Below are 26,764 nucleotides of genomic sequence, written 5' to 3'. Positions count from 1 at the left end.
TTGCTGAACCTTACTCGGAGAGATCGGCAAGAAATGGAGTTGATCACAGGCTCGCGCCCCATCTCCCGGCTTCCAGTTCTCCAAGCTGCGCACACTGCTCCAAAGCTCACCAAACTCCCTTAGAGACAGCAAAGCACCAGATCGTTCAATCCGCCAAGAACACACCATCAACATGTAAATCACAGGTTCCGATCACACGCAGATTAGTAGTACAATCATATTGAAAAGTAAAAACAGTTGTTTTGTGAACGGTCTGAAGGATGTTGCCATTGGTAGTGTTGTTCGCTGATGCCATCTTGTCAACCTTTATTTTTTTATATATCCATAAGGTATAGGAGCAGAACTGGGCTATTCAGTCCATTTTATCATGGCTGATTTATTATCCCCCTCAATCCTGCCTTCTCCCGTAACCTTTGATGTGCTTACAAATGGTGAAACTATCAACCTCTGCTTTAAGTATATCCAACAAGCTTGATAAATGTTCTTGTGCTATACTGTTCCACAATCTATGTTCTTCAAAGTAGTACTGCTGTGGGATTTCTTTTCACTAAAATGCTGGACACATTTATTACCAATCTGACTTTTGTCCATCTAAGAGTTTAAGAACTCACTTTAAAGACTATACCTCTGCCACAGTGCTGGGATGTGTAGACTTTGCAATCAAATTCTTTGAGTCAAAGAGATGGTTTGAGGACTGGGACAGATCAGCCATGATCATACTGAATAGCAGGAGTCTAGAGGGGCCGAGTTGCCTACTCCAGTATCAAGTGAGGGCGATAGTTTAAGACTTTTACTTCAGGACTTTGAAAGCCTGATCTGGTGAAAAGAAACCTGCCCAACAAAACTCTATTTCTCTCTCCACAGATGCTACCGTCCAGCTGAATCTGTTTTTATTTCAGATTCACAGCCTCTTTAGTATTTTATTCTTTGTTTGGCACGTCTGCTTCTCCATCAGATGCAAGGATTGAACAAAGTTAAAATGTATCATCATCATTTCAATGGTGCAATGGCAGAACTCCAGTTTTTAAATAGGAAATAATGAATCTGTTCAGCTGGCATTAACCTAATGGAAGCCTTCAAATGGTTTATATATGGAATAATAGATCCTGGGACTCATCATTGCCCATTAATTTAATTGAGGACAATAAAAATGCTGCATAGAATACAGCAGACTACTCGTGGCTTCAGTGTAAAACCTATCGAATATTGAAAAGGCTAGACAGAGTTGGACGTGGAGAGAATGTTTCCTGTAGTGGGGCAATCAAAGACTATAAGGCACAACCTCAGAATGGACGTTCCATTAGAACAGAGATGAGGAGGAACTTCTTTAGCCAGAGGGTGGTGAATCTGTGGAACTCATTGGCACAGGTGGCTGTGGAGGCCAAGTCATTGAGTACATTTAAAGTGGAGGTTGATAGGTTCTTGATTCATATCGGCATCAAAGATTATGGGGAGGAGGCAGGAGAGTGGGGTTGAGAGAGATACGATGGAATGACGGAGCAGACCCGATGGGCAAAATGGCCTGATTCTGCTCATATGTCTTATTGCAATGAGATCTTTGGGCTTCTGCAGGGAGCCAGAGAGCGTTGGGCTCCAAGCATTTTAGAGTACCTGAATTGGTTAATTGCTGTTTAAATGAGAGTCAGTAATTATTTAGAATTCCAGAATCAGAATCAGGTTTATCACCGGCATGTGACATGAAATTTGTTCCCCATGTTTTTCTCAAGCAATTCGCTCTTTGTAATGCAGCCTCCTAATGCTTTCCATTTCAACTTGTTACGTTTATTTTGATGGGCTCAGGGATCCCATGTTACTTGTATTATTTAATGAGATGCCCAATTAGCGCTAATCATGGGGTCCTAATCGTGAGAATGTTACATTTCACTGAGTTGCTCGTCCAAGCCACCAATACTCTGTTAGAATTCTTTATGAATAAACTCTGATCAAATTCTCTACATTGGAGTCTGCCTTTCCTCTGCACTTGAGTTCTGACTTAGCCAGTGTGTGCCGTGACACTATGGTCTTATGGCAAAGCTAGAATGTCTCCCACTAATCCAAATCAGGTACAGCAGAGTCAGTTGTACTCCTGAATTTCAGCACTGACATTCCAGACATCACCAATTGCTTGTGCTGGTTCATCACATTGGTGCCTTGGCCATTACACCAACACCTCTACTTCCCGAGGAAGCTAAAGAATCATATAGGCTGGTATCACATTGTGGGCTGAAGGGCCTGTACTGTGATATACTGTTCTACACTCTGTGGTCTGTGTCCTATGTTGTCCGTTCTTCATGGCTGCCGTCCAAGTACCCAGAGGAATGCTTGGAACAGTTCCATTGACTCCGAGCAGATTCCATTCCCACCACAGCCCAGGTTGGGATTAGGAAGGAATTAATATTTACAGAGTGTAGACATAAAAAAGGAATTGGTTGGACTTTGATTGGCAGTCCCGTTGTATTAGGCGGGAGATTAATAATGCATTACTTGTTGTAGAAGTGCTGAATGCAGAACAAAATCTTCTCCAATGTTAGCTTGTGTAGCTTCTGAGTAAGAATGTTTTTGAGACCATGGAATATCTCCCAGCACAGATACGACGGACTGAACACCCTCCATCGATGAGATAAATTATCAACGATTCAGCCTTGCAACCCAGAGTCAGATGGAACTTTGTTGGGACGTCTGACGGAATGGCTCAAAGGGTTAGTTACGAAGACACGGGCTTCAGTTTAGAAGCAGAGGAGAGATCTAACTGGCAAACATAGTGAATAGGAATATTTCATAATGAGGTTTAGGAAGCAAGGATCAGATGGGTCTATTGAGGAATATAGGGTAGCAAGAAAGGAGCTTCAGAAGGGGCTGAGAAGGGCAAGAAGGGGGCATGAGAAGGCCTTGGCGAGTAGGGTAAAGGAAAACCCCAAGGCATTCTTCAATTATGTGAAGAAACAAAGGATGACAGGAGTGAAGGTAGGACCGATTAGAGATAAAAGTGGGAAGATGTGCCTGGAGGCTGTGGAAGTGAGTGAGGTCCTCAACAAAGGGAGGGTGCTGTTGTAGTCTGGCGTACTGACCTCTACCTTGCCGAGGCACAGCGACAACTCGCGGATACCTCCTCTTATTTACCCCTCGATCGTGACCCCACTAAGGAGCACCAGGCCATTGTCTCCCACACCATCACCGACTTTATCTGCTCAGGGGATCTCCCATCCACTGCTACCAACGTTATAGTTCCCACACCTCGCACTTCCCGTTTCTACCTCCTACCCAAGATCCACAAATCTACCTGTCCTGGCCGACCTATTGTCTCAGCTTGTTCCTGCCCCACCGAACTCGTTTCTGCATACCTCAACACGGTTTTATACCCCCTTGTTCAATCCCGTCCTACCTATGTTCGTGACACTTCTCATGCTCTTAAACTTTTCAATGATTTTAAGCTCCCTGGCCCCCATCGCTTTATTTTCACCATGGATGTCCAGTCCTTATATACTTCCATCCCCCATCAGGAAGGTCTCAAAGCTCTACGCTTCTTTTTGGATTCCAGACCTAATCAGTTCCCCTCTACCACCACTCTGCTCCGTCTAGCGGAATTAGTCCTTTCTCTTAATAATTTCTCCTTTGGCTCCTCCCACTTCCTCCAAACTAAAGGTGTAGCTATGGGCACCCGTATGGGTCCTAGCTACGCCTGCCTTTTTGTTGGCTTTGTGGAACAATCTATGTTCCGTGCCTATTCTGGTATCTGTCCCCCACTTTTCCTTCGCTACATCGATGACTGCATTGGCGCTGCTTCCTGCACGCATGCAGAGCTCGTTGACTTTATTAACTTTGCCCCAACTTTCACCCTGCCCTCAAGTTTACCTGGTCCATTTCCGACACCTCCCTCCCCTTTCTAGATCTTTCTGTCTCTGTCTCTGGAGACAGCTTACCCACTGATGTCTACTATAAGCCTACTGACTCTCACAGCTATCTGGACTATTCCTCTTCTCACCCTGTCTCTTGCAAAAACACCATCCCCTTCTCGCAATTCCTCCGTCTCCGCCGCATCTGCTCTCAAGATGAGGCTTTTCATTCTAGGACGAGGGAGATGTCCTCCTTTTTTAAAGAAAGGGGCTTCCCTTCCTCCACTATCAACTCTGCTCTTAAATGCATCTCCCCCATTTCACATACATCTGCTCTCACTCCATCCTCCCGCCACCCCACTAGGAATAGGGTTCCCCTGGTCCTCACCTACCACCCCACCAGCCTCCGGGTCCAACATATTATTCTCCGTAACTTCCGCCACCTCCAACGGGATACCACCACTAAGCACATCTTTCCCTCCCCCCCCCCCGCTTTCCGCAGGGATCACTCCCTACGCGACTCCCTTGTCCATTCGTCCCCCCCATCCCTACCCACTGATCTCCCTCCTGGCACTTATCCGTGTAAGCGGAACAAGTGCTACACATGCCTTTACATTTCCTCCCTTACCACCATTCAGGGCCCCAAACAGTCCTTCCAGGTGAGGCGACACTTCACCTGTGAGTTGGCTGGGGTGATATACTGCGTCCGGTGCTCCCGATGTGGCCTTTTATATATTGGCGAGACCTGACGCAGACTGGGAGACCGCTTTGCTGAACACCTACGCTCTGTCCGCCAGAGAAAGCAGGATCTCCCGGTGGCCACACATTTTAATTCCACATCCCATTCCCATTCTGACATGTCTATCCACGGCCTCCTCTACTGTAAAGATGAAGCCACACTCAGGGTGGAGGAACAACACCTTATATTCCACCTGGGTAGCCTCCAACCTGATGGCATGAACATCGACTTTTCTAACTTCCACTAATGCCCCACCTCCCCCTCGTACCCCATTTGTTATTTATTTTTATACACACATTCTTTCTCTCACTCTCCTTTTTCTCCCTCTGTCCCTCTGAATATACCCCTTGCCCATCCTTTGGGTCCCCCCCCCTTGTCTTTCTTCCCGGACCTCCTGTCCCATGATCCTCTCGTATCCCTTTTGCTAATCACCTGTCCAGCTCTTGACTGCTTCCCTCCCCCTCCTGTCTTCTTCTATCATTTTGGATCTCCCCCTCCCCCTCCAACTTTCAAATCTCTTACTCACTCTTCTTTCAGTTAGTCCTGACAAAGGGTCTCGGCCTGAAACGTCGACTGCACCTCTTCCTAGAGATGCTGCCTGGCCTGCTGCGTTCACCAGCAACTTTGATGTGTGTTCCTCAATAAATACTTCTCTTTGGTATTCACAAATGAGAGGGAACTTGATGATGGTGAGGACAATATGAGTGAGGTTGATGTTCTGGAGCATGTTGATATTAAGGGAGAGGAGGTGTTGGAGTTGTTAAAATACATTAGGATGGATAAGTCCCCGGAGCCTGATGGGATATTCCCCAGGCTGCTCCACGAGGTGAGGGAAGAGATTGCTGAGCCTCTGGCTCGGATCTTTATGTCCTCGTTGTCCACGGGTATGGTACCGGAGGATTGGAGGGAGGCGAATGTTGTCCCCTTGTTCAAAAAAGGTAGTGGGGATAGTCCAGATAATTATAGACCAGTCAGCCTTATGTCTGTGGTGGGAAAGCTGTTGGAAAAGATTCTTAGAGATAGGATCTATGGGCATTTAGAGAACCATGGTCTGATCAGGGACAGTCAGCATAGCTTTGTGAAGGGCAGGTCATGTCTAACAAGCCTGATAGAGTTCTTTGAGGAGGTGACCAGGCATATAGATGAGGGTAGTGCAGTGGATGTGATCTACATGGATTTTAGTTAGGCATTTGACAAGGTTCCACACAGTAGGCTTATTCAGAAAGTCAGAAGGCATGGGATCCAGGGACGTTTGGCCAAGTGGATTCAGAATTGGCTTGCCTGCAGAAGGCAGTGGTCGTGGTGGAGGGAGTACATTCGGATTGGAGGGTTGTGACTAGTGGTGTCCCACAAGGATCAGTTCTGGGACCTCTACTTTTCATGATTTTTATTAACAACCTGGTTGTGGGGGTAGAAGGGTGGGTTGGCAAGTTTGCAGACGACACAAAGGTTGGTGGTGTTGTAGATAGTGTAGAGGATTGTCAAAGATTGCAGAGAGACATTGAGATAGGATGCAGAAGTGGGCTGAGAAGTGGCAGATGGAGTTCAACCCAGAGAAGTGGGAGGTGGTACACTTTGGAAGGACAAACTCCAAGGCAGAGTACAAAGTAAATGTAGGATTCTTGGTAGTGTGGAGGAGCAGAGGGATCTCGGGGTACATGTCCACAGATCCCTGAAAGATGCCTCACAGGTAGATAGGGTAGTTAAGAAAGCTTATGGGGTGTTAGCTTTCATAAGTCGAGGGATAGAGTTTAAGAGTCACGAGGTAATGATGCAGCTCTATAAAACTCTGGTTAGGCCACACTTGGACATCTGTGTCCAGTTCTGGTTGCCTCACTATAGGAAGGATGTGGAAGCATTGGAAAGGGTACAGAGGAGATTTACCAGGATGCTGCCTGGTTTAGAGGGTATGCATTATGATCAGAGATTAAGGGAGCTAGGGCTTTACTCTTTGGAGAGAAGGAGGATGAGAGGAGACACGATAGAGGTGTACAAGATAATAAGAGGAATAGGTAGAGTGGATAGCCAGCGCCTCTTCCCCAGGGCACCACTGCTCAGTACAAGAGGACATGGCTTTAAGGTAAGGGGTGGGAAGTTCAAGGGGGATATCAGAGGAAGGTTTTTTACTCAGAGAGTAGTTGGTGCGTGGAATGCACTGCCTGAGTCGATGGTGGAGGCAGATTCACTAGTGAAATTTAAGAGACTACTAGACAGGTACATGGAGGAATTTAAGGTGGGGGTTTATATGGGAAGCAGGGTTTGAGGGTTGGCAGAACATTGTGGGCCGAAGGGCCTGTACTGCGCTGTACTATTCCATGTTCTATGAAATTTCTAGCCACATTTATTGATGATGCAGGTGTACTTCTGCCTTGAGCAGACTGGTTGTAATAAGGGAACACAAGAGGCTGTGGATGCCGGAGTCTGAAGCCACAAACATTCAGCAGGAGGACTCGGCGGGTTGAGCAGCATCTGTACGGGTCAGAAACTGTCAACATTTCAGATTAAGACCCTGCATCAGAACTGCCAGAGAGAGGTTTTGAAGATGCGCTGCAGTGATTCAAGATTCAAATGTATTTATCACATGCATGTGGAAACATACTGTGAAATGAGTCATTAGCATTAGCACCCAACACATCCAAGGATATGGTGCTGGGGGCAGCCTGCAAGTGTCGCCACACCTTCCGGTGCCAACACAGCATGCCCACAATGCTTAGCGGAGCAACAGAGAACACAACAAGCAACAAAAGAAGAACAACAAAACAATCCCTGTTTCCCTCTCACCCACCCAAATACACAGCCCTCCAAGCCCAGGACAGGCCGTCTCTGGCCTCCAGCAAGCTCAGAGGCAATGGGCCTTTGACTTGCCCAGCAGACTCGCAGAGATTCACAGTGGAGTGGTAAGCTGAAGGCACAGACTTCAGTTTACTATCACTGGCATACAGGGCTGTGCAAAGGTCTTGCGCACACACATAAAGCAGGGTGCCTACTGACTTTTGCACAGTACTGTATTTGTCAACGTGGAGCAGGGAGTGAGTTTGTAATTCTGCTGGGAGCAAAGCATGTTGGGAATAGTGAACATGGAGTGCCACAGAGGGGTGTGAGATAAGTGGCAGAAAAGGGAGTGCCAGGGTAGGAGGCTGGCACGTGTGAAGATACACCCAGTGCTGAGACTCCAGGCAAGGTCATTTGATTCCTAACAACTGCTTTATTATGAATAAACTCTTCTCGGGCTTCTAGCCAGCTACAGGTATTGACTTTAACTGATATTTCAATGACAAACTCCGCCATTTTGTCACAAAATGGTGGTTAAAATTGATACTTGTACCCGGCTGAAAGCCCGAGAGGAGCTTATTCTTCATATAAGCTGGGAAAAAAACAAATCCTTTTTAACTGGTTTATGGATCATTACAGAATGTCTCTCTGATGCTTCCTGCTCCTTCCCCTCTCCCTTCCCCTTTTCCCAACCATGATTCCCACTCTCAGTCCGCAACAGAGACCCATATCAGAATCAGGTTTATCATCACTCACATCTGTCATGAAATTTGTTTATTTTTCAGTAGAAGTACAGTGCAATACATAAAATTACCTCAGTACAGCGCAAAAGTCTTAGGCACCCGAGCTATAGATCTGTGCCCAAGACTTTTGCTTCGTATGGTATGTATTGTGAAGCTTGTAGTTCATGGCAGCAATACAGTGCAAAGATTTAAAATTAAAAAAATAAATAAATAGTGCAAAAGAAAGGAAAAATGAGGTCATGGGATCTTGCACCGTTCAGAAAGATGATGGTGGAGGTGAAGAAGTTATCCCTAAATCATTGAATGTGGGTCTTCAGGCTCCTGTACCTCGTCCCTGCTGGTAGTTATGAGAAGATGGCATGACCCAGATAGTGAAGGTCCTCAGAGATGGGTGCTGCCCTCTTGAAGATGTCCTTATCGGTTGAGTCCACATAGATGCTGGAATCTGGAGCAACAAACAATCTGCTAGAGGAACTCAGTGGGATGAGCAGAATCTGTGGGGGCCCTTATGATGGGTTTGGATCTGGAACGTCAACAATTCCCTCCACCTCCACCGTAGATGTTGTTCGACCCCACCCCACCCCCTCCCCAAGAGTTCCTCCAGCAGGTTGCTGGTGAAGTTTGAACAGTATAGCTGTCGAGGTTGGCCACCAAGGACTTACCTCACTGGCTGAGGCATATTCCAGTGGGGAGCACTGTGATTAGATACTCTCTAGCGAACCAGGAGCCTGCTGTAACAGGACAACTGGTGATAATTTTAAACTAAAACTAATTTAGATGAAAAAAGCTGTGGCATCCGCACTGGCTCTCTGCCAGTCCTGACCAGTAGCTCAGTGACAGTGTGGACTGGTCTTCATGAAAAGGATTAAATTAAACAACAAAAGCAATTAATGCTAAGGTAACAAATATATTAATAATTCCTTCTTTATATTTATTCACTGTGTGTTACTTATGTCATTGCTGTGTTGCTAAGTCACCCAAAGCCTTGACTTTCAACAAGACTTTAGTTATATAGTCTCCAACTTGACTGCATGAATATCGATTTCTCTAACTTCTGGTAGTTTTTCCCTCCCCCCCTCTCTTTTCCATTTCCAATTCTGGTTACCCTCTCAGCCCTTCTCTTCTCCTCACCTACTCATCACCTCCATAGTCCACTCTCTTCCCCTATCAGATTTCTTCTTCTTCAGCCCTTTATCTCTTCCACCAATCACCTCCCAGCTTCTTACTTCATCCCACTTCTCCCACCCACCCATCTTCCTCCTCACCTGGCTTCCCCTATCACCTTCTAGCTTGTACATTCCCCCCCCCATCTTCTTATTCAAACTTCAAAGTAAATTTATTATCAAAGTACATATATCTCACCATATACAACCTTGATATTCATTTTCTTGTGGGCATACTCAATAAATCTGTAGGATAATAACCATAACAGAATCAGTAAAAGACCGCATCAGCTTGTGTGTTCAACCAGTCTGCAGAAGACAACAAACTTGCCAATACAAAAAGACAGAAAGAATAATAAATAAGTAATAAATATCAAGAATATGAGATGAAGAGTCTTTGAAAGTGAGTTCATTGATTGTGGGAACATTTCAATGATGGGACAAGTGAAGTTGAGTGAAGTTATCCCCTTTGATTCAAGAGCCTGATGGTTGAGGGTTTTAATCTGACTTCTGCCCCCTTCTTTTCCAGTGCTGATGAAAGGTCTCAGCACAAAATGTCAACTGTTTATTCCTCCCTTAAATGCTACCTGAGTTACAGGGAAAGATTGAACAGGTTAGGACTTTATTCCTTGGAGCGCAGAAGAATGAGGAGAGATTTGATAGAGGTTTACAAAATTATGAGGGGTATAGCAGAGCAAACGTGAATAGGCTCGTTCCATATTTAGGAGATAAATATGAGAGGACATGGGTTTAGGGTGAAAGGGGAAAGGTTTAGGGGGAACATTGGGGGAACTTCTTCACAGAGGGTGGTGGGAGTGTGGAAAGAGCTGCCATCTGGCATGGTAAATGCAGGCTCACTCTTAAGTTTTAAGAATAAATTGGATAGATACATGGATGGGAGAGGTCTGGAGAGTTATGGACTGGATACAGGTCAATGGGACTAGTGGAATAATGTTTTGGCACAGTCTAGAAGGGCCAAATGGCCTGTTTTCTGTGCTGTAGTGCTGTATGGTTCTAACTGCTGAGTTCCTTCAACATTTTGTGTTTGTTGCTTTAGATTTCCAGCATCTGCAGAATCTCTTGTGTAAATGAAACAGCAAATTCAATTAAGGTTAAAGTAACAAATGCACTAATCATTACCTATCTTTGCATTTATTCTTTGCGTGTTAGTTATCCTGTTGCAGTGTTCCTAAATCACTCAAACTTTCCACAAGACCTTATCTGAGATTGCTGCTAAATAATATGGCCAAGAAAGTACATTTGTGCCTTTACGTCCCCAGATTGCTCAGGGAAGCCAGCATGTCTCTGATGACCCTCACCAATTGTTATAAATTCACCGCCGAGAGTATCCTGCCCAAAAGCTTCACAGTTTGGAATAGCAACCTCTCTGCTCAAGTCTGCAAGAAATCTCAGAGAGATAAGGAGATTAGCTTGATTTTTCTCACATACATTACTGTGTAAAAGTCTTAGACACATATATATAGCTGCGGTGCCGAAGACTTTTGCACAGTACTGTATTTGACAACATAGAGTGCAGGGCAAGTTTGTTGATGTGGCGGGAGCAGAGGATGCTGGGAATGGTGAGGGTGGACTGCCATGGGAGGGGTGTGGGACAGGCGGCAGAGACTGAGTACCAAGGTGGGGCGCAGCTGCAGTCAAAGCCAGCCCTGAGACACCAGGCAAGGTCATTTGATTCCAAACAATTAGTTTATTGATCATTATATAACCATATAACAGTTACAGCACAGAAACAGGCCATCTCAGCCTTTCAAGTCCATGCCAAACTCTTACTCTCACTTAGTCCCACCAACCTGCACTCAGCCCATAACCCTCCATTCCTTTCCTGTCCATATAACTATCCAATTTAACTTTAAACGACAACATCGAACCTGCCTCAACCACTTCTGCTGGAAGCTTGTTCCACACAGCCACCACTCTCTGAGTAAAGAAGTTCCCCCTCATGTTACCCCTAAACTTTTGTCCTTTAACTCTTGTGACAAGAATACACATAGATTAAGATGTTAGCTGTCGTGTGTGATCAGCAGTTGGTCTGCCACCTGTCTTCAGGAGAGAGAGAGATAAGGAAAACAACGGAGCAGCATTTGGAGATGTGTAATGAAGGGACGGGAGAGAGAGTAATAGAAGGTGGGAGCTGTCAAGATCGGCACCCCCTTTGAACCCTGAACTGTTTGAAGTGATGGACAGGCGATACTCCAGCAGGGGGATAAAAAGGGACAGGTCCGCTAAGGCACACACACACGACACCCGAGGTAACAAGACCCTGGAAGCGGTGCGTCTCTCACAAGTTGGTGGGAAGTACCGGGCCATAAACGCACAGGGTGGAAAGGCACGATCAGCGGGAACCTGGTGTGTGTCCACCCTTGCCTGGGAGCCAGGTTCAGCGCAGGGAAACGATCGTATCTGGAAACGGAGGGGTCACGGTCGGTGACCTCAGATGACATCACCAAGGGCTCGCACGAAAGCTGACTGCCAAGGTCTGTGGGTGGAAGCCGTTTGAATATTCATTCATTTTGCTCTCTCTCCTTCTCCCCACTGTCTGCGAACTGAACTGAACTAAAATTGAACTGAACTTTGCGTCACTTTGAAATTGGTCATTTACCCCTAGACAACGATAGAGCTTGATTGATCCTGTTATCTTAATTCTGTGCACATGTATGTTTATCATTGCTGAACTGTTGCATTTATTATCCTTTTGATGAGAGTACTGTGTTGCTTGTTTCTTTAATAAAACTTTCTTAGTTCTAGTAATCCAGACTCCAACTGAGTGATCCATTTCTGCTGGTTTGGCAACCCAGTTACGGGGTACGTAACACTCTCAACTCATGTCCTCTTGTTTGAATCTCCCCTACTCTCAATGGAAAAAGCCTATCCACGTCAACTCTATCAATCCCCCTCATAATTTTAAACACCTCTATCAAGTTCCCCCCTCAACCTCCTACGCTCCAAAAAATAAAGACCTAACTTGATCAACCATTCTCTGTAACTTAGGAGATGAAACCCAGGCAACATTTTAGTAAATCTCCTCTGTACTCTCTCAATTTTATTGACATCTTTCCTATAATTCGGTGACCAGAACTGTACACAATTATAGAAAGTCTGTCTGATGCTTCCCAATCCCTCCCCGCTCCCTTCCTCTTTTCCTCACCATGATTCTCCTTTCCCTACCCCCTTCCCACTTGGAGAGGTCAAATGTAAGGGGAAAGTACAGTTAATGACTTTTAACAGCATTGATGTACAGAGAGATCTTAAGGTCCAAGACCATAGCTCCCTGAAAGTGGCCACACAACTAGATAGGATGGTAAAGAATTGCTTGCCTTCAGTTGTTGAGACATTGAATATAAGAGTCAGAAATTCAAATTGCCACTGTATAAAACTCCGCTTAAGCTAAACTTTACGACTCATGATCTCAGTATTATTTTTGTATTTGCAGTTTATTTTCCTTTGCACATTGGTTGTTTGTCAGTCTTTGTTAATGTATAGGTTTTGATCGTAAAGTCTATTCTATGCCTTTATTTTTCCTGTAAATGCCCACATGAAAGTGATCTTCAAGGTAGTACGTACTTTGAGAATAAATTAACTTTGAACTTTGAACTTCTAAAGTTCAATGTACAGGTTTGTATATGGTGACATGTATCAAATTACATATACAACCCTGAGATTCGTTTTCGTGTGGGCATACTCAGTAAATCCAGTAACCATAATAGATTCAGTGAAAGACCGCGCCCAAAAGAATGGACAAACAACCATCGTGCAAAAGACAGCAAATTGGTTGTACTATGTGCAATTCTTCTTGCCCCATTATAGGATGGGGATATAAAGGAGAAGTAGACAATTCAAGCCGAGATCCTTCATCAAGACTGGAGTTCCCCCAGCATTCTCTGCTATTCTGTGTTTCCAACATCTGCAGAATCTCCTGTGTTAGATTTAGATTATGAAGACATGCAGTCCTCTTTTATTGTCATTTAGTAATGCATGCATTAAGAAATGATACAATATTTCCTCCGGTGTGATATCACAAAACACAGGACAGACCAAGACTGAAAAAACTAAGAAAACCACATAATTATAACATACAGATACAACAGTGCAACAATACCATAACTTGATGAAGAACAGTCCATGAGCACAGTAAAAAGTTCAAAGTTTCTCAAATGTCCCACATCTCACGCAGATGGGAGAAGGAAGAAAGCTCTCCCTGCCATGCCCGACCACAGTCCGACTCTGAGTCGTCCGAAAACTCCCAGCCTCCGATCAGCCCTCCGACACCGAGTACCGAGCGTCATCTCTATCCGAATGATTCGACCTCAATTAGGAAAGATGTAAATGTTTTGGAAAGGGTGAAGAAGAGATTGCATGGATGTTGCATGGATCTGATAGGAACGTGGGAAGAATAGGCTGTGGGGTAATGAGATTTCTCTGAGAGCTGATACAGATTCAATGGGCCAAATGTCATCCTATGTCAAATGTCAAAAAACAACAACGTTGCTAAAAGTGGTAATAATTAAGTTACTTTGTTGGAACCCATTAAGTAAAAGCAAACTATCCTGGACCCAAATATTCACTACAGAGAAACAGAAAATATTGGAATAATCTGCAGATCAGTCAGCATCTGCAGTGGGGAGAAACAGAGCTAATGTTTTAGATTGGCAATTCCTGGCAGAGATTTCTAGCATAAGCAGATTTTTTATCCACCTTCAGCAAAGAAAAGGGAGCACATTGCTGAAGACAGAGTTTCTAAACACAAAATGATTAGCAAGATTTAAATGTAGTTATTGAGGAGAGCAGGACAGAAAAGGAGCAGAGAGACTGTCAAAAAAATCAGTAATACATACAAGCTGAGTCCTTTTCAATTATTTAACACTTTTTTTCATTTAAAAAAACATCATAAAAGATCTAAGATGAAAATTTACTGTTACCGATAGGCTTACATGCTATCAGAGAGATACATAAATTTGTTTAACTTTTTAAAGGGACTTGTTTCATTTAATAGCATCTTGCTTTCAAAAATCACTCATAAACATGGGGAAATTCTTTAGTTTGGACTTGTTTTAAATTCGAAAGTCTATTTTTTATGCTTGTTCAACGACGAAACAGGATGATGGAGGAACTTGGTGGGCCGGGCAGTGCCTGCGGAAAGGAATGTCCAGTTGACGTCTCAGGTAGGGAGCTTCCATCCGGACTGAATGAGCAGAGGGGAGATAAGCAATAGGAAGAGGTGAGGGGCAGGAGAGGAACAAGAGCTGGCAGGTGATAGTGGGTCCAGGTGAGGGGAGGTTGATTGGCAGATGGAGGAGGGAAGAGTGGAAATAGAGAGCGAGGCCGCGAGGTGATGGCGGGAGACAACAAGGAGTTGCAGATGATAGAATCTGATAGGAGAGGAATCGCGGGACACTTTCCCCTGGAGGATTATTGTTAATCTTGCACTCCACTTCCGTTAGCACACACACAGAACAAAATATGCAAATGCACTCACACAGGCACACACAAAGTCACTTACTAACATGTACACACACATAAACAGGAGACACACATACACCCATGCATGACGTATACAGCAAAAACATACACTGACAACATGCAAATACTAAAATACACATTCACATGATACGCTTACCAAAAATGCACAGATAAAACTAAAAGAAATACACAGAATATGAATGTGCAAACAATATACACAAAGGCACATACAGCAAAATCACACAATCACATGTACACACACGAACTTACACAAACACATGCTCACAATATGTTTCACCAATGAAAAGCAACAATACACATCCAGATGTTCCTCTCCATTCTGTAATAAAACGGTTTGCTCCCTTGTTAGAATAAATCTACAAATACGTTTCAATTGTAAATTCTCTGGAGGAAGTCGGAGTGCATAATGGACATATTCATTGCACCAACTTCAGAGTTCCTTCGCAGTCCACGGGGCTGCACAGTTCCCCGTGTCCCAGATAAACCTGCACCAAGAGAGGCTCTGACAGGAGGCCGGAAATATCCGCCTTGTAAACATTCTCACCCCCCTACCGCTCCACAACCACCGCCCCCACCACTGCTCTGTCCTTTCCTGTCTGTCACCTTATGTACGCAAGTGCAAAGGAGAACGGAATAATTGTTACTCTGGATTGGATACAGCACAAAACAAAAAGACAATAAGATAAAGAACACAATTTTAAATGCTCAGTAAATATCAATACACAAGATTGTTTATATACATAGATTGATTGTATGCCCATAAAGTGACACTTGGCACAGGAGCGTCTGTACATAAAATGCCAGGTGTCTCTTTATGGACATACAATCAATCTATGTATATAAGCTATCTGATGTATTAATATTTATTGAGTTTTTTAAGTTATTGTGTTCTTTATCTTATTGTGTATTTCTGTGCTGAATCGGATCCAGAGTAACAATTATGTTGTTCTCCTTTACACTTGTGTATTGGAAATGACATTAAACAACACTGAATCTTGAGACCTCGAGCTGGACTTACTGGCAAGGCTGAGGGCACATCAACCAATTTGCTCACAGCAAGCTTCCTCTAATAGCAATGTGACCGCGGCTTGGTAACCGAGATTAGCCATGCTTGTAACTAATGGTCCAAAGATGAGCAGTTCTGGAAGGATTCGGAGACCATGGAGAGGGAGCAGAGAGATTTGGCAACATGCTGCCTGGATTAGATTGTGTGAGCTATAAGAACAGGTTCGATAAACCTGGATTAGATTGTGTGAGCTATAAGAACAGGTTCGATAAACCTGGATTAGATTGTGTGAGCTATAAGAACAGGTTCGATAAACCTGGATTAGATTGTGTGAGCTATAAGAACAGGTTCGATAAACCTGGATTAGATTGTGTGAGCTATAAGAACAGGTTTGATAAACCTGGATTAGATTGTGTGAGCTATAAGAACAGGTTCGATAAGCCTGGATTGTTTTCCCCTGGAACAGCAGAGGATGTGGAGAGTTCTGGTAGAAATTTATAAATTTTGAGAGACATAAAACCATAAGACTATAAGGCCATCCAGCCCATCATGTCTGCTCCACCATTTGATTATGACTGATTTATTATCCCTCTCAACTCCATTCTCCTGCCTTTTCCCCATAACCTTTACCACTTTTACTAATCAGGAACCTATCAACCTCCGCTTTAACTATGCCCAATGACTGAGCCTCCACAGCTGTCTCTAGCAATGAATTCCACAGATTCACCACCCTCTGGCTAAACTAATCCTCATGATCTCTGTTCTAAAGGGATCTCCTTGTACTCTGATGCTATGCCTTATGGTCACAGACTTCCCCACTATAGGAAACATCCTCTCCCCATACACTATTTAGGCCTTTTAATATTCAATAGGTTTCAATGAGATTCCACCCCCCCCCATTCTTCTAAACTCCAGTGAGTACGGGCCCAGAGCCATCATAGAAACATAGAAAACCTACAGCACAGTACAGGCCCTTCGGCCCACAATGCTGTGCCGAACATGTACTTACTTTAGAAATTACCTAGGGTTACCCATAGTCCTCTATGTTTCCCATAGTCCTCTATTTTTCTAAGCTCCATGTACTATCAACTGCTCCTCATATGTTAACCCTTTCATTCCTGGGATCATTCTCGTAAAATCCTCTCCTATGCCAACACATCCCTTCTTAGACACGGGGCCCAAAACTGCTCACAATACTCCAAGTGTAGTCTGATCAAGGCCTTATAAAACCTCAGCCTTACACCCTTGCTTTTATTTTCCAGTCCTCTCAAAATGAATGCTAACATTGCATTTGGTTCAATGGTTCAATTTAATGTCAGAGAATGTATACAGCATATAACCTGAAGTTCTTACTCTTCACAGACATCCACGAAACAGAAGAAAAAAACCCCAAGGAATAAATGACAGGAAATGTGAGAAACCCGAAGCCCCCTACACCCACATGCAAGCAGCAGCAGGAACATCAACCCTTACCCTTCCCCCACTTGAGGGCTTGAAACTTGGGGGCTTTCTTTCAACAGCAGCACACACTGCTGTCTCGATGTTTCAATCTCCTGCGACGGTCCAATCGGCAACACTGGCAAGCAATCGGATCATCCACAGGGGCCACATCCCAAAGATACATGTCTTCCAAGTCACACCTGAAGATCCCATAACACAAGCCACTCGCAAGTTCCAAGAGTGAGAACCCACTGCCCGTGAAGAAGGTAACTTGAGTGCGGCTGTAGATCACGGGCTCCAACAGGACCCCAGACACCTTGAAAAGGTAAAAAAGAGACATAAAAAGAAATTTAACTTCTTTACCTTTGATGTTTTCACTTCTTAATAACTTTAGTCAGTTATCCGGATACAAACTTAATCTATATAAGAGTGAAATTTTTCCGATAAATAAAGAATCACAAGCATTAGAATTTCAAAATCTCCCTTTTAAAGTAGCAAACAATTGTTTTATTTATCTTGGTATTATAGTAACAAGGAATTATAATCGCCTTTTTGATGAAAATTTCAATAATCTTTTAAATTTTACAAAACAGAGTCTAGCACAGTGGTCACCTTTATCTATGTCTTTAATTTGGCGAATTAATGTAATTAAAATGTATATTCTTCCTAAATTTTTATACTTATTTCGACCTTTACCTATATTTATTCCTAGTTTTTTTTTTGATTCTTTAGATTCTGTTATCTCGTCATACCTGTGGAAGGGTAAACAGTCTAGACTTAATAAAGCTCATCTTCAAAAGCCTAAAAGAGAAGGTGGCTTGGTGTTGCCTTATTTTCGTTCATATTATTGGGCAGCCAATATTTGCAATACTATATTTTGGTCCTACTTTTATAATCAGTCTATTTGTCCAACATGGGCAGCAATGGAATTGAATGCTTATAAGAATTATCTGTTCCAGCTTTACTTGGATTTATACTTCCTTGCCACCTGCCAAAATTTATTATTAATCCTGTAATCAGGCATACTTTGAGAATATGGGCTCAATTTAGAAAATATTATGGCTTTTATAGTTTTTCCCTTTCTAGTCCTATTCTATACAATCGTTTATTTCAACCTTCTATGCAGGATTCCACATTCCAAGACTGGTGTAGGAGAGGTATCAGGGGTTTTGAAGATGTTTTTATAGACAATCGGTTTGTGACTTTTGAACAGTTGTCTACAAAGTTTAATTTACTGAATACTCATTTTTTAGATATCTTCAAATTAGACATTTTATTAGCCTTTTAATACCACATTTTCCTGAACAACCTGATAAAAATGTTGCAGTCTTGTTTCTTCAAATGAACCCCTTGGGTAAAGGTTTAATTTCTACTATTCGTGTCAAACTTATGAATCTCAGATGAGTCCCTTGTGATAAAATTAAAACTGCTTGGGAGCATGACTTTGGTTTTCCTTTGTCCAACGAGGTTTGGGATTCAATTCTTAAGTCAGTCAATTCAACTTTTTTCTGTGCTCATTTGCAGTTTAAAGTTGTCCACAGGGCTCATATGTCTAAAACCAAATTGGTGAAGTTTTATCCTGATGTTAGTCCCTGGTGTGACAAGTGCAAAGGAGGTGAGGCTTCCCTTATTCATATGTATTGGGCTTGTCCTTCTTTGGAAAAATTTTGGAAAGATGTTCTTTTAACTTTATTTTCTATATTAAATTGTCATTTGGAACCTGATCCTTTGATTGCTGTTTTTGGTATTTCTCGAGACTCTGACAAGCATTTGATCCCGGCTAAATGATAAACATTGTCTTTTGCCTTTCTTTTAGCTTGACGTGCAGTACTCCTGAAGTGGAGAGATGTAGTTCCCCCTACCCATGTTCAATGACTTAGGGATATTATGATTTGTTTAGATCTTGAAAAGATTTATGATTCCCTTTTTAATTCAGACATGAAGTTCCATAAGGTGTGGGGATCTTTTCTTGAATGTTTTCATAATTCTCACCCAGATTGACAAGTGTATTTTTTTTCTTCCCTTGATCGTCAGATCCTGCATTTCCAGATTTCTTTTTGATTAGGTAGCAGGCTGCTTTTTTATTATTATTATTATTATTCATTTCTTTTTTTTACTACAATATATAGCTCTGGGGTGATAAAAGTTTATCTCAAATGTCCTTTCAAATATGTATACTTATAATGGTTGGCTTGGAGTTGGATAGTGAGTGGGGTGGGTGCTTTCCTTTTTATTTTTCCATTTTTAATATGGGTGACTTGCTGATTTGTTAAGATATGTATTATTGTTATTTTTGTCTGTATTGCAATGATCCTATTTATACCATTGATTTTTTTTCTTCTATGCTGTAGTTTGTAGAAAATCGTAAATAAAATATTTTTTTTTGAAAAAGAAATTTAACTGTTTTTTGGACAAACTGAAAGAAATCGCCCAGGTCTGCTAGAACCTCTGCCAGCATTTGCCTTCCTTATCACTGACTCATCCTGCAAGTTAACCTTTAGGGAATCCTGCACGAGGAATCAAGTCCCTTTCCTCTTCCAATTTCAAAATTTCCTCTATTTTAAAAATGCTGGGGATCTCATTGAAACCTATCGAGTATTGGAAGGCCTATTACAGCACAGATATGGAGAGGATGTTTCCTATAGTGGGGCAGTCTAAGGCCAGAAGGCACAGCCTTGGAATAGAGGGACAGAGATAAGGAGGAATTTCTTTAGCCAGAGGCAGGAGAACCTGTGGAACTCATTGCCATAGACTTCTGTGGAGGCCAAGTCGTTGGGTATACTTAAGGTGAAGGTTGATAGGTTCTTGATTAGTAAGGACATCAAAGGTTATGGGGAGAAAAATGGGGTTGAGAGGAATAATAAATCAGCTGTGATGAAATGGTAGAGCAGACCCGATGGGCCAAATGGCCTAATTCGGCTCCTATGTCTCATGGACACCTGGAGGACTGTGGTGAGGTTATTGGAAACTAGCGGTCGAACCAACCCCTCTTTACCTATCAACTCCCCCCCCCCCCCGCCCACCCACCCAATGTAGATTCCAGTTCTCTGTAGAGCTGGAAATATTGCATCGACTGTTGCCGACATCCCTCGCATTATTAAGCACAGGATTTCAATTTTGCAAAGGTTCTCCCTAAAGGATTATGCCCCTTGACTCTGCTCGATGCTGTCAATAAATACTGCCTCATTGCCTGAGATCGCTCTGCTCAGTGAAGGGTGGTGAAAGAAGATCCAGTCCATGTTTACCTCGTAAGAAATGAAAGACTTATATGACTCTCCAGTGAGGCCTTAAGAGCTGCCTCAAAAGTCAATAGAAGGGAGGTTCTGTGGGATTTAGGTACAGTAATACTGAGAAAGATTTTATCCTGACATCCTTGACATCAGAAATAACATACAAGGAGCAGTGACCGTTCGTCACTGAAAGGAGAAAGCAGTCCATGGGAATCATTGATTAATTGCTTCACACAGCCAAACAGAAAATTCAGCCGTTTAGGATGGGTCCTTGTTGGCAATACAGTACTGTGCAAAAATCTTAGGCACATACATATAGCTAGAGTGCCTAAGATTTTGCAAAGTACTGTAGTAATTTGCACTGCTGCCACACAAAAAAAAACAAATTTCATAACATGTATGAGTGATGGTAAACTTGATTCTGATTCGGCTCTCTATTGTGAATTGAGAGTGGGCAGGGGGCAGGGACAGGGGAATTATGTTTGGGAAAAGAGGAAGGGAGGGGGAAGGGAGCAGGAAGCACCAGACAGACATTCTGCACTGATTGATAAACCAGTTGTTTGGGATCAAGTTACCTTGCCTGCTGTCTCAGGACTGCACTGACTCCACCCCCTGTTGTGCTCTTTATACATACTGTGGGTTACTAAGAACAAACCATATTCCGGGAGAATTAAAGCTAGAACTTTTACTTGCAACATGCAAACAGCAACCACGTTTTTATCATACAAGTTTCTAGATCATTCTGTCATTTCTGCGCATGCTCCGAACTCTGTCCAATCACGTTCTGACACGTGACACGTGATATCACCACATCTTCCTTTCCTTAAAAAGAAAAACAATTAGCAACATTAATCAAAACAAATGCATAATTTAACATGTCTCTATCAGTCTCTCTGGGGGTTTACGAACACGAGTAGACCTTCCAAGTGGTTCACAGAGCTCTTGTGTTTCGTTGTTATTTTCCTGTGTTGCCTGGTCTGCATCAGTTAACTAAAACTCTGAAGTTGGCTCTTTCTTAAGGTCTTTGCAATTCCTTCTTAACACTGCTCCTTCTTCTGTTTGGACCATGTATGATCTGGGTTGTACTTCTGCAAGTACTGTAGTTTTCTGTGTCCATATGTTCATTTTGTCTTGTATTCTTACTTCATCTCCCTGATGCAGTTCAGGTAATGGACGAGAACGTCTATCAATGTCTATTTTCTGCTTTGCTTTGTGTTCATCTTTCCACCTTTTCACTTGTTCACCTCCCTCTGTCCTCAGAAGACTCTCATCTATTGGCAGTTTGGATCTCAAACGACGTCCCATCAAGAGCTGAGCAGGTGAAAATCCACATTCAAGTGGAGTAGTACAATAGGCTAACAGAGCTTTATAAAAATCATCTCCACTATCTTTTACTTTGTGCATCAGTTTCTTGACAATTCCTACCGACTTCTCAACTAATCCATTGGACTGAGGGAAAAATGGACTAAATGTTGAATGAACAAAGCCCCATTCATTAGCAATATATCTCATACATTCACCATTGAATTGTGGACTATTGTCTGTGAAAACTTCATCAGGTACACCATGCCTAGAAAAAACTGATTTCATGCATGTAATTACGTTCTCTGCTGTTGTTCTGCTCAAACCACACAATTCAGGGTACAATGAATAGTAATCTGTTATTAATAGATAATCTTTGTTGTCAGTTACAAAAAGATCAATGCCTACCTTCTGATAAGGTCTCTGAGGACTAGGATGTGGATGCAGTGGCTCCTTAGGGTTGCTAGGTTGGTATTTAAAGCATATTTGACAAGAAGACACCAATTCTACAATTTCTTGATTCATCCTGGGCCAAAACATCACTTCCCGTACCCTTCTCTTACACTTTTCAATACCTAGGTGGCCTTCATGAATTTTCCCAAGCATTTCTTTACGGAGACTTTTACAATTCTACTACCTTTGTACAATATCCCACCCACAATGGAAAGTTCTGATCTGTGGTTCCAATAATCTTGTACTTCTGAGGTACAGTCATGCCTATTATCCGGCCATCCATCCATCACCACTTGTATTACCTGACTGAGAACTTTGTCCTTCTCTGTCTCAAGACGCAGCAGTTACAACCTTTCGGGAACAACAAGTACTGTCTCTATGATCATATCAATAAATACCCGATCATTAAAACTGTCCCTGTGACTGTCTTTTGTTGTTGGATCCATGGCTCTGGAAAGTGTGTCAGCCATGTCCATGAACTTCCCAGGTGTGTATGACACATTCAATGCATATCTTTGCGATTTGATCATCATTCTCTGAATTTGCAAAGGACAGTGGCTTAAAGGTTTGCGAAACAATGCATTCAGACGCTTATGATCGGTTTCAACATCAATAGATTTCCCTGACACAAACTGACAAAATCTCTCACAAGCAAACATAATGCTGAGCAATTCTTTTTCAATTTAGGCATACCTTGTTTCTGGATCAGATAATAAACCAGATGCATATGCCACTGGTAGCCATTTCTGATCATGTTTCTGGAGTAATACTGCCCCTAAACCTGCTTGAGATGCATCACATGAGATTTTGATGGGTCTCTCAGCATCATAGAATTTCAACGCAGGGTCTTTGGTGAGCACTTCCTTGAGATTTTGCCATGCCTTCTCCTGTTCATGATTCCAGCTCCATTCGATGTTCTTTTCTGTTAGCTACCTCAATGGAGGAAGCTGTTCTGAAAGATTGGGTATGAATTTTCCCATGTAGTTGACCATTCCCATAAACCTCTGAGCATCCTTTTTACATTGCGATCTTGGCATGTTCTTGATAGCAGAAACCTTCAATGAATCAGGATGCATACCCTCTTTGCTGATGATATCACCCACAAAGGTAAGTTCAGTCACTTCTAGCTGACATTTGTCTTTATTCAACTTCAGGTTTGTCTTGCGTGTTGCCTCTAAGATTTGTCTAAGTCTGGCGTAATGCTCTTGTTTAGATGATCCCCAAACAATAATATCATCCATGGATGTATCTACGCCCTCAATGTGCTCATACAGCATGTGAATGGTTTTATGGTACACCTCAGGAGCTGATGCAATTCCAAACAGAAGCCTAAGGAAACGGTATCTGGCAAAAGGAGTGTTAAGGGTACACAACTTTGAACTCGGTTCATCTAGTTTAAGTTGCCAGAATCCAGAGGATGCATCTAATTTACTAAAGTACTGTGCATTAGCAAATTGTGACATAATTTCTTCTTGAGTAGGCAATTTGAAATGTTCTCTTATTTCAAGTGCTCTCTTGATTCAAGTCTCTTGGATCTAAGCAAATCCTCAATTTTCCATTTTTCTTAGCAACAATAACAAGCGAATCGACCCATTCAGTCGGTTCATCAATTTTTTGTGTGACTCCTAACCGTTCCATTCTGTCAAGCTCCGTTTTCAGTTGATCACGTAATGCAAGAGGTACTTTTCTACATGGATATACTACAGGTGGCACTGTGTTGTCAATTTTAATCGTGTGCTCAACAACCAAGCCCTTTGAACAGGTCCTCATACACTTTCATCAAGTCACTGTATTCTGACTCTGTGTCACGGTCCAGGACTAATACAATATTCTTTTCAGCAAATTCAGTCTCTCACAGGCAGATAAACCCAGTATTGACTGTACATTCTTTGACACCACCACAAATGAAAGCGTGTGCACCATATTTTTGTGTGATACTTTTGCCACACATGTTCCTTTAACTGGAATGTCTGCACCTGAATACCCAGTTACTTTTATATTTGTCTGATGTAACTTTGGTCTACGCTTTAATGCATTAAACTTAAATTCTGAAAGAACATTTACTTGTGCTCCAGTATCCAATTTAAACAGAATAATGTTTTGGTTCACTTGCAATGGTTTAGTCCAGCCATTCTTACTTTGTTTGTTTTCACAAAGCAAATCTATATAAAACTCCTCAAGTTCATTTTCAAGCACTGCATTTACATGTTTTATTTCCTTTCTACTTCTGCAACAGCGTGAAAAATGATTACTCTTAGCACAGATGTTGCACTTTTTCCAATACACTGGACACTTTTTTAGATGATGTTGCTGCCCACAGCAATCACAAAGTTTTTCTCTTTCAGATGACGTCTTGCTCTCCATTGGTTTCATTGTCGCTGCATTATTTTTTCTAATATGTTTGCACTTTACAGCATCTATGCAGCCGTTCTCGATAAAAAGCTCTTTAGCCTGTGACATTATGATCTCAGAAGCTTTGCAGAGTGCCACGGCTTTTTCCAAATTCAAATCCTGTTCTACCAGTCTTTCTCTCAGACCATTATCCAGAATGCTGCAAACAATTCTGTCTTTAATGAGAGAGTCTGTAAACTCTGCAAACTCACATCTTTTACTGTAGCTTCTCAAGTCCGTAACAAATTGATCAATCATTTGACCAGGTCTCTGCCGACATTTGAAAAATTTATGGCGCTCATACGTCACATTACTCTTCGGTATACAAAATGCATCAAACTTGTCAATTGCCGCTTTTAGATTCAAATTATCTCCATTTTCAAAAGTAAAATGGTTATATACCTCAAATGCGTCATCCCCTATTACGTGAAGTAGAACTGCAGCTTTCGTTTTTTCCGTTTTATCATCTGCTCCGATTGGCGATAAATAAATTTCAAAACGCTGTTTAAATCTTTTCCAGTTTTCAGCTACGTTTCCAGTCAGCTGAGGTGTTGATGGGGGTTGCAAAACTTCCATCTTTAAAGCTGTTAGCAAACAACGAAAAAGTTTGCGCTCTTTTTTTTGATTATCTTCGCTTCTCCTGTGTTAGCGAAACGTATTAGTCTTCCAGACCGACTTCTGACACCATGTTGTGTTCTTTATACGTACCGTGGGTTACTAAGAACAAACCATATTCCGGGAGAATTAAAACTAGAACTTTTATTTACAACATGCAAACAGCAACCACGTTTTTATCAGAAAAGTTTCCAGATCATTCTGTCATTTCTGCGCATGCTCCGAACTCTGTCCAATCACGTTCTTACACGTGACACCACGTGATAACACCACACCCTCCACCCCGGTACACCATCTCTGCCACCTGTCCCACACCCCTCCCACAGCACTCCATCCTCACCATTCTCAAAGTCTTTTCATCCTGCCAGATTTACAAACTTGCTGTCCACTCCACATTGACAAACAGTACTGTGCAAAAGTCTTAGCACCCCAGCTGTATATTTGTGCCTAAAACTTTTACACAGTACTGTATGTGTTTAGGGAACATTCTCAGGCCGACTGCTCACAGCTTTAAGACAAATGTTCTGGAAAATAGGAGATATTCACTGTTCAGCCATTGGACAAACCATGTTAACCTTTTTTTTGAGGTATGCCTGCGTGTGTGCGAGTCTGTGGCTGTGCGTCTGCGTGCGTGTGCGTCCGTGATGATGTCTTTTTCGTGGCTTTTACACGGCGTGGATGAGAGAGAGACTGTGGCGCACCACTCCTCACACAGACATTTTCGCAGTATTTTTCCCTTTATTTTACGAGGTCGAGTTGCGATCTCGACACTCAACTTGGCATGGATGGAAAGCATACTCGGGAGCAGACCCGACTGGTTTTGAACCCGGAAACCTCCGCTCCCGGGTCCAGCGTCAATGTCAATGCGCCACCAGCCGGCCCAAGCCATGTTAACCTTAAGAAAAGGTAAGCTCCAGTACACAGCCTCAATATGGTCTCTTGCAAAGCATCAGTATCAGCAGAGTGTCTCAGAGTAACTTACCTCCTGAGGTAGACGTGGCAGACAATGGACGCTAGCCAATGCCCAATTGCTAGGTAAAACCATGAAGCAAATCTGGGGTACGGTGGAAAATCTCCAAAGACTAATGGAACTGGTACCAGAAATGAAAAGACATCTGGGCAGATATCAAGAAGCAAAAGGCATGTAGATCAGATAGCAATGAATGGAGGGAGTGTCAACACAGTGTATTTTTCATAAAGTTCAAAGTCCCATGGGTCAATGGTTCAATTTAAAGCTCAAGGTTCAAAGTAAAATTATTATCAAAGTACATACATGTCACCACATAAAAACTTGAGATTCATTTTCTTGTGAGCATACTCAAATGAACAATAGAATAATGACCATAACAGAGTCAATGACAAGCCACACCAACTTGGCCATTCAACCAATGTGCAATAAACAACAAACTGTGCAAATCCAAAAAGAAAGAAATAACAATAATAATAAATAAATATTAGGAACATGAGATGAAGAAACCATGTAAGTGAGTCCCTAGGTTGTGAAAACATTTGACTGATGACCCAAGTGACTTTGAGTGAAGTTATCCCTTTGGTTCAAGAGCCAAAGATGCAGCAACT

At 42.5% G+C, this 26,764-nt stretch overlaps 1 protein-coding gene across 1 annotated transcript in view; it reads right to left on the bottom strand.

Annotated features, from left to right (window-relative positions):
* Positions 1 to 17,241: 17,241 nt before the first annotated feature.
* pudp (pseudouridine 5'-phosphatase) overlaps positions 17,242 to 26,764 on the bottom strand; it is a 179,401-nt gene continuing 169,878 nt past the window's right edge. Inside the window, exon 4 of the mRNA XM_072262628.1 lies at positions 17,242 to 17,511. Within this exon, the coding sequence (XP_072118729.1) occupies positions 17,269 to 17,511 (243 nt within the window). The 3' untranslated portion in view covers positions 17,242 to 17,268. The remainder of the gene's footprint in view (positions 17,512 to 26,764) is intronic.

The sequence above is a fragment of the Mobula birostris genome, chromosome 7 (assembly GCF_030028105.1).
Source record: "Mobula birostris isolate sMobBir1 chromosome 7, sMobBir1.hap1, whole genome shotgun sequence".
In the NCBI taxonomy this organism is placed as follows: Eukaryota; Metazoa; Chordata; class Chondrichthyes; order Myliobatiformes; family Myliobatidae; genus Mobula; species Mobula birostris.
The sequence above is the reverse complement of the archived record's forward strand: the minus strand, read 5'-3'. Positions and strand labels throughout refer to the sequence as shown.